This window comes from Sinocyclocheilus grahami, unplaced genomic scaffold, assembly GCF_001515645.1.
Source record: "Sinocyclocheilus grahami isolate Dianchi unplaced genomic scaffold, SAMN03320097.WGS_v1.1 scaffold36.1, whole genome shotgun sequence".
Lineage (NCBI taxonomy): Eukaryota > Metazoa > Chordata > Actinopteri > Cypriniformes > Cyprinidae > Sinocyclocheilus > Sinocyclocheilus grahami.
Window position 1 is genome coordinate 1,724,954 of NW_015505215.1, and position 8,884 is coordinate 1,733,837.

An 8,884-nucleotide genomic window follows, 5' to 3' on the forward strand; every position below is an offset into this window, starting at 1 on the left:
GTTTTGCGCATAGGGTGTGTGTTTGTGGGTGTGCGCGAGAGAGAGAGAGAGAGAGAGAGAGAGAGAGAGAGTGAGAGGGGGGGGGGGGGGTAAATCTCTTGTACAATAGTCTAAGGCAGGGGCTCCCAACCATTTTTGTTTGACATAAAATATTTACTTGAAATACCCCTAAGATTTTTGAGTTAATATTTCTATAATTTAACAACATATTCTTATGTTTATTATGGTTCACTAATATTGATTAATGGTCACATGACATACAAGCAGATAAAATGGAATGTTTTGTTTTGACTATAAAACTGAATGGTCATAAAAAATAATATCAATATCAATAAAAACATGAATAAAATGCACAATGTACAGTACAGTACATATGAAATAAAAATGAATATTTGATTAAAGTAATTTTATTTTACATTACACGCTACAACAATAATGCTCATGTCTTAAATTCTTTACTTTCAAACTGACAAGCTCTAACATTTCAAATCCTTAATTTTTTTGTGATGAACCTGCTATTAGTTTATGCAATGCTGGAAATTATGCGAATCTGTAAATAAAGTACACTGGAGGCCAAAAGTCAGGAATAATTAAAAAAAATTTATGTTTCTGAAAGAACATGTTCATTATGTAGTTTACACAGTAAAATACATAATATTGTGAAATAATATTACAATTTAAAATAAATGTTTTCTACTGGAATATATTTTCAAATGTTCCACGGATGGTATTACTGAATTTTCAGTTATCAGTGTCACATGATTCTACAGAAATCATACTAATATGTTTACAATATTACTGTTTTTACTGTATTTTTGATCAAGTAAATGCAGCCTCGGTGAACATGAGAGACATATTTAAAAATATTTAAAATTCGTAATTATTCCAACCTTTTGTCCGACAGTGTAAACCCCTTAAAACCCTGATCTAAGGTAACATCTGTCTCATTATATTTTACTATTTATGAACAGATCACTTAAACAGGGTGGTTCTGACAGCTTCTTACTATGACCAATCACACTTTTTTCCCTGTGTCTCCTCACATGAGGGTTAGTGAGAAGCTGGCCAGAAAGACTCATTAAATTAACCTCAAGACACCCTGATGTCAATCCTCCATCAGGCTTAATTGTGCTTTGATGCTTTATGACACTGTGGCAGTGTCTGATGAGGATGCTGCAGTGATGCAGAGGAGACAGATGCACTATTAGAGAATCAACACCAGGGGGACACAACCCACATGACAACAAATCTACCTGAGACACAATGCTCTGCTGGAAACACGAAACTCGAAAGGTCTCTGATTTTCACAGCATCCTGTAAAATACAGGAAAGGGGAGGAAATGAAAGAGGCAGTGAATAGTACCTTGCCAGCTGTCATTGCACACGCAGAGCTTTTCCCCGGTGAGGTCGCAGTAGCCGTGATCGGGGCTGCCACAGTTGTTCCTGCAGTACGGGATGTCACAGGCCTCACCCTTCCAGTACTTATCGCATTCACAATATACACGGCTCGCTATCGAGTTCCCCGAGGTGCACTTCCCGTGGCCAGAGCAGTTATTTGGGCATGAGTTGATTCTGTCGAGGGAGAGATCAAGAAAAAGATTGTAAAAAGAAAACAAGGGGAACTTTCTACAGAGAAGCCTGAAATGGGGGAGGGTATAATGAACAGGACTAAGCCATGCAATAATAAAATAAAACATGCACAGAGGAGATAAAATTAAGACCTCTTTGTGATTACATGTTGTATTAACACCTGGCCGAACCAGCAGGCTTTTTTCATTGAAAATAGTGCTGATGCTAAGTGTCATTAACTCACGAGTAGAAGATTTCAAATCCTGTCAGGTTGTAGGCAGCGTCGCTAAAAAAGTGCAGAAGTGCGTAGCCTGAGTTGGTCTCCACTTCAGGGACAGTCTCGTTCCCTTTCACTTCAGGGACAATGAGACCACTGTGGGACAATTACAGAAAAAAAAGCTGGTTAGGAAATGATCTCTTGTTCTTCCATTTGTCATGCAGCAAACTGAAATTTTCCAGTGTGACTCCAGGACAAAGGTTTTTCAAAATGGGCTCAGAGGGCCGCAAGGGAGAGTTAAGGGTCCACGGAAAAATTGAAAAAAAGTAAACAATTTTACCAAATCTATTTTTAGGTTCACATGCTGACTCAAAATATTTATTAAATATGTTTGATGCAATAATTTATTTGATTTTTATCATAAAAATGCATTACAAATAAATCTGAAAATACATTTATCTTTAGATTTATTTACTACTGTTCAAAAGTTTGGAGTCGGTAAGAGTTATCTTTTTGAAAGATACAGAAAAAATACAGTAAAAACAGTAATCATGTTAAATATTACAATTTAAGTATTTCTATTTGAATATATTTTAAAATGTAATTTATTCCTTCAATGTCAAAGTTGAATTTTCAGCAGCCATTACTCACATGATCCTTCAGAAATCATTCTAATAGGCTGATTTGGTACCAGAGTAGCATTTCTTATTACTATCAATGTTAAACTATTGTTCTCAATGTTAAATATTTTTGTGGAAAATGTTTTTTTAAGTTTTTCTATGATAAACAGAATGGCGTTTATTGGAAACAGAAATATTTTGCAACATTATAAATGTCTTTACTATCACTTTTAATTAATTTAATGCATCTTTGCTGAATAATGGTACATCTAACATTGACAGTAGAGGTCGACCGATATGGGTTTTTCACTGGTCGATGCTGCTGCCGATGCCGATATTTAGAAATCAGGGCAGCTGATATATGATGGCGGTTTTTTTGGCCGATTTAAAAAAAAAATTCCCATTCATCTCATAAAAGTAAGTTTGATCAAATGATTATTGCAGGGTACAAGATAGCATGTTTTTTTAAGTTTTTCTATGATAAACAGAATGGCGTTTATTGGAAACAGAAATATTTTGCAACATTATAAATGTCTTTACTATCACTTTTAATTAATTTAATGCATCTTTGCTGAATAATGGTACATCTAACATTGACAGTAGAGGTCGACCGATATGGGTTTTTCACTGGTCGATGCTGCTGCCGATGCCGATATTTAGAAATCAGGGCAGCTGATATATGATGGCGGTTTTTTTGGCCGATTTAAAAAAAAAAATTCCCATTCATCTCATAAAAGTAAGTTTGATCAAATGATTATTGCAGGGTACAAGATAGCAATGGTAGTAGTAGCCCAATTTAGAGTAATAATACATGACTCAAAACTTAAGCACCTTCTCAAAACAGTTCTGAAGGATGCTTTATGTTTATGTTTGCTGACAGACACCAGTGTTTCCCACAGACTGCAAATTATTTCTCTGCCAGCAGGAGGCGCTTTGGGACCTGGAGATATAGCGGTTTCCCCGGTAAAAGCTGTAATCAAATAAGCGCTGCTCACAAACATAATTGCCAAGTCCGCATATTATACGCGACTTTGGGCTTTTTTTGTAAAGTTGCGTAAAAAAATCCCGGGTGTTGCGGTTTTTTGGGCTTATTTAATAAAATATGGTTACTTGTTAGGAATTTAATGCATCTTTGCTGAATAATGGTACATCTAACATTGACAGTAGAGGTCGACCGATATGGGTTTTTCACTGGTCGATGCTGCTGCCGATGCCGATATTTAGAAATCAGGGCAGCTGATATATGATGGCGGTTTTTTTGGCCGATTTAAAAAAAAAATTCCCATTCATCTCATAAAAGTAAGTTTGATCAAATGATTATTGCAGGGTACAAGATAGCAATGGTAGTAGTAGCCCAATTTAGAGTAATAATACATGACTCAAAACTTAAGCACCTTCTCAAAACAGTTCTGAAGGATGCTTTATGTTTATGTTTGCTGACAGACACCAGTGTTTCCCACAGACTGCAAATTATTTCTCTGCCAGCAGGAGGCGCTTTGGGACCTGGAGATATAGCGGTTTCCCCGGTAAAAGCTGTAATCAAATAAGTGCTGCTCACAAACATAATTGCCAAGTCCGCATATTATACGCGACTTTGGGCTTTTTTTGTAAAGTTGCGTAAAAAAATCCCGGCTGTTGCGGTTTTTTGGGCTTATTTAATAAAATATGGTTACTTGTTAGGGGAATCTGACAAGCAACTTCGTTTCTTTATTTATGTTCGCCGTATTCTCCAATGCATTGGTTGACACACTGTCTGCTCACAGTTAATAGCCAACCAGTGCAATAATATAAGTACTGCAGCTTAATTTGCCAAATGTTCGAGAACGGTATAACTGCAGCATGGAAATCTCCAAATGGGGAGCGGGAACTCCAAAACGGGGTGGGAGCTCCAAAATAGGGCGTGGCTTCCTTCCATTGACAGACAGGCACGACACGCATGCGCAATTTTCCCCCCCAATCCACTTCAGTGCAAACTCCACCCCACAGCTGATTCTAAAGATTTTATTGGTTGTGTCAATTAAAGTGTTGATTTCCTACACTATGCTACAAAAATGCTAACCCCTAAACACCTACCCCACACCTGACCCTAACCTTAATCAATGAAATTGACTGCACGGCGGGATTGGCGCTAAATAGCATGGTAAAGAAAGATGCAGTTCAGGAGATAAACATTTAATAAGATTATGCGATATGAGATCGTACCGTAACTCCCCAACCGGACCTCACTGGACAATGGCACCTTTTTAGTTACACCCAGCGTCACTACCCCCTCCTACCCTACGAATTTCGAGCCCCGGGACACCCTTGTTGATTAGAACAAATCGATGAGTAAAATCTTTCCCCTGCGCTGTGCTGTGCTGAAACGGCTCGTGGGTAATTTGCGTTTATATCATTAAGCAGAGGTTCAAACTCCAGTCCGAACACCACTGGCCACGAGCTTTGGGCTCTGCTCTCACGGAGAATATTTATTTATATAGCATATTTTATTTTAGATGAACTAGAAACACTGTTTAATTTATAAAGTTTTATTTTGAAATGTAAGTCAATAACAATTGGCTGGAGCCAGAGCCAATAGTGAAAGTCTTTGCACGAGGAGACCCCGCCCCATTTTTGTGGTTCTGCCCACTTTTGGAGTTTACGCCCCATTTTGGAGATCTCCGGTCTGCAGTTACATCTACTTGAAATGTTCCGCCCCATCCTCCCCCTCATTGGAGAAAATCACGTTCAAAAAGAAGGCGCGTGATGCTGTAATCCAAGCGATGATAGAAGTAGACGTGTGGGATGACTTTCTTTTTAGCCTAATTTTTTATTTTTACAATGTTTTTGTAATGTATTAATTATCATGGGCAAGTATTCCTATACTAATACTAAAACTATATAGCCTATACATTTGGTTCGAATAACCTATATTTTAGTAGGCTATAAATATGTGGCTATGCATGTTACAGTTCCCCTTTGAAGCTCTTGTGTTTTTCTCCTTTTCCATCCTATTCTGCTCACAGGTGATTGGAGATGAGTTTTTTGTTCTCACTTTGTTGCAGTTTGCTGATTTTTGTAAAATAACATGTTTTAGTTTTTCAGATAAAAGAGTGGTTTCAGTTTAATATGTTGCAGGTTCATTTATTGGTAATAAATAATTGATAATAAAAAATATTGATGATAATAAATCATAAAAAAAAATATTGGGCTTGTTTTTTAAGCTGCGGTTGCTTATTTATCTTGCGAGAGTTGGCAACAGTGCTATCAGGCATTACAGGAAAGATTAAATGAAAATGACATCGAAGCTTTTCTGAAGACAGTCGGTTCTTTTCAAAGATACATTCATATAAAAACACCCGCACTGCATTTTAATTTTGAAACGTGAAGTGCTCATTTTATTCAATGAAGTATAAGCCTTTTGGAAAATCTATTTGTGGCGGTCAGTTTTGATATTGTGATGAGCCCCCACAAATAACTCAATGTATAGGAAACACTGGACACTGCAATAAGTCAAATGGCCATAGTGATAACAAAAATAAAAGATTTCACACATATTGCACTGCCTGCTGCTCATAACTGCTTAAAAGTGTGCTGGCCACGAGCGAATATATGACATTGTGGAGGCTATTGTCGGACCCACAGACACAATTCATGAGGAAAGTTAACGTGCACATTATAATCAGTGCCTTTTGGAAAATCTATTTGTGGCGGTCAGTTTTGATATTGTGATGAGCCCCCACAAATAACTCAATGTATAGGAAACACTGGACACTGCAATAAGTCAAATGGCCATAGTGATAACAAAAATAAAAGATTTCACACATATTGCACTGCCTGCTGCTCATAACTGCTTAAAAGTGTGCTGGCCACGAGCGAATATATGACATTGTGGAGGCTATTGTCGGACCCACAGACACAATTCATGAGGAAAGTTAACATGCACATTATAATCAGTCCAGAAGTTTCGTCTGAATTGAACGTGTTTCTACTTTCACATGCAAATGACTTGTTGCACTTATGAATATGATAACTTTCCGGCATCAATTCTAGTAGGGTAAAATGTAATCCCGCTTTCGAAACGGTCTGTTTTGCCCTGCCATTAGCTGAGGCTGTGTGAACAAGCCGTGGCTACTGCAGCCTGCAGAGCATGAGCTGCTCTGTCTCACGCAGCCAGAGGGAGTTCCGCAACAACGCTTAGCTGCCCGCCAGTGTGCATGCCTATAAATCGGCCTAATTTGCAGCACAATCGGCCGATGCCGATTAATTTAAAAAATGCGAAAAATCGGTCGATCAATCGGCCGGCCGATCAATCGGTCGACCTCTAATTGACAGTGTACAGAAAACCAGACACACTGTCAAATGAATACAAAATAAACATTTCCAGATAACATTTTAAATATTGGCTTTTGCATTAGTTCAGTGTCAATAAAAAAATTCTAATTTTTACAGTATTTTTAAAACAACCTTTGATATCACAATTAATATTTCGATCACATAGTATAAATGGGTCTTTATGCCTGAAATTAAATTCATTTTTATTTTAGGAAATAGTCCCTTAAAGGGAATCATAATACTTGTGGGGGTGCTTGGCATCGGAAAGTTCAAAACCCCCACACTCACCTGAAGACGGCTACTAAGGGAGCATAAATCGAGTCTCCGTCATAGACGTACATGTGGTCCCAGCTACATTCGGTCGCAAAATGGTTAAATCGTAACCTCAGGACTGCGTTTGGGCTGCAAAACAAAAATGATGACATAATGCTTAAGAATGTGTTGCTGGCTGCATAAGCCATAATGAGAACATATTACAGCAGACGCATTTCTGCCAAGTATGAGGGTGCAAGGCGGAATGTGCTCCTCCAAACCTTTTCTGGTAACCCAACACAGAAGAAAACACCCTTGTAAAGGCTGCTAAAGCGTATTTAAAAAGGGCTTATGCAAGAGGGAAGTGTGGGCACAACAAAACTTTGATGAGAAAGAGAAAAGAGGACAGAGTAACACTTACTAGCCCTCAATCAGCCAGGTGCACTTGGTTTTGTACTTGTAGTTGATGGGGCCATCTGTTAGGTACCCAGACGGCTCAGTCAACCTGAAAAATAAGATCAGAGTTGCCGTTCAGAGGACCACATCAAACTCAGCCTGAGGGACAAACAGAACAATGCTATGCGTAAAAAAAGATGCAGAAGGTGTTGCAGAGAAGTGCTGTTGCAGTACAAGTAGGCACAACGATGGAGCTAGTTTCTGTGGTTACTTATGGCCATATGGACGCAGGCTTGTGTGGGAGCAGATCCACAATGATTCACTGCTGCAAATGTGCTCATGACACACGCCTAACCAATCAGTTTTTCTCTCCCTCCAGACTGTAACAGAGCCATCGGGCCCATGGAGTGACAGCGCATGAATCCGTATTGCATCATCACGGAACACTCAAGGCCTGTCTGTGTCGCGGGCCACATTAACCACACCAAGCAGGTGGTTTGTTTGTAGATGCCGACTTGAAGGGATGCATCCTTATAAACAATGACCTCAATATTCCACAGACACACTTTTAATTGAACACACTATTGCTGCTTGCATAGCCAAACACTCCTCAGGGCCAATTCTTCAAGAAAATCAATCTAAGTGACATTGCTAAGACCTTCTGTCCTGCTGTTCTTGATGAGAACAAAAAGAAGAACTGAGCTGGTGTTGCACAAGCATCTTGGAGTGGACCAGAGGAAACAAACGCATCAATATTCACATGATATCTTAGAATTACTATGATACTAAAAGGAATAGTTTAGACAATTTTACTCATCTAAGGCTATCCAAGATGTAGATTGGTTTGTTTCTTCATTAGAACAGATTTGGAGAATTTTGGAATTACATCACTTGCCGACCAATAGATCCTCTGCAGTGAATGGGTGCCGTCAGAATGAGTTAAAACTTGATAAAATTAACAGTAATTCACAACATTACACACAAAAAGCTTTTTAGCTGTTATTGTTTATTACAAATATGCAGCTTTTCACTTCACAAGACATTCATTGGTGGACTGGCGTCGTGAGGATTAAGCCCCGTTCACACTAGCAGCGACTTTTGTCGCTACATGTCGCCAGGGGCTGGCGATGAGGTTGCTAGTGGGCGTTCTCAATACTGGTTGCCTTGACAGCGAATCAGGTTTCTTGCCGCGAAGTACAAACATTTTGGAGGCAAAAGACTAAATATAGGGCTGGACGATATGGCCAAAATTTATATCATGATATATTTCTTAATTTCGGTCGATACGATACAATTCCGATATCGATATGAACACTATTAAAAAAGCCTCATAAAAACAGCCAAGAACGGCCACAATAGATGTCTGTACCTACAAACTTATGAAAAATTAATTTGCCGACTCTATGAAACCTACTCCTATAAAACTATATAATATTTTAGGGAATGGCGCAAATAAATAAATGTTCACCTTTTATTGGTATTTAGCCTTCATACAAACAAGAAATGTGAAATCACTGTC

The 8,884-nt window shown here is 38.5% G+C and overlaps 1 protein-coding gene across 1 annotated transcript in view; it reads right to left on the minus strand.

Moving 5' to 3' along the window:
• Window positions 1-8,884, minus strand: part of LOC107581546 (attractin-like protein 1) — a 133,861-nt gene that overhangs the window by 95,480 nt on the left and 29,497 nt on the right. The window contains exons 2-5 of the mRNA XM_016267124.1: window positions 7,391-7,474; window positions 7,006-7,119; window positions 1,814-1,942; window positions 1,364-1,572 (exon numbers count right to left, since the gene is read on the minus strand). Coding sequence (XP_016122610.1) covers window positions 1,364-1,572; window positions 1,814-1,942; window positions 7,006-7,119; window positions 7,391-7,474 — 536 coding nt within the window. The remainder of the gene's footprint in view (window positions 1-1,363; window positions 1,573-1,813; window positions 1,943-7,005; window positions 7,120-7,390; window positions 7,475-8,884) is intronic.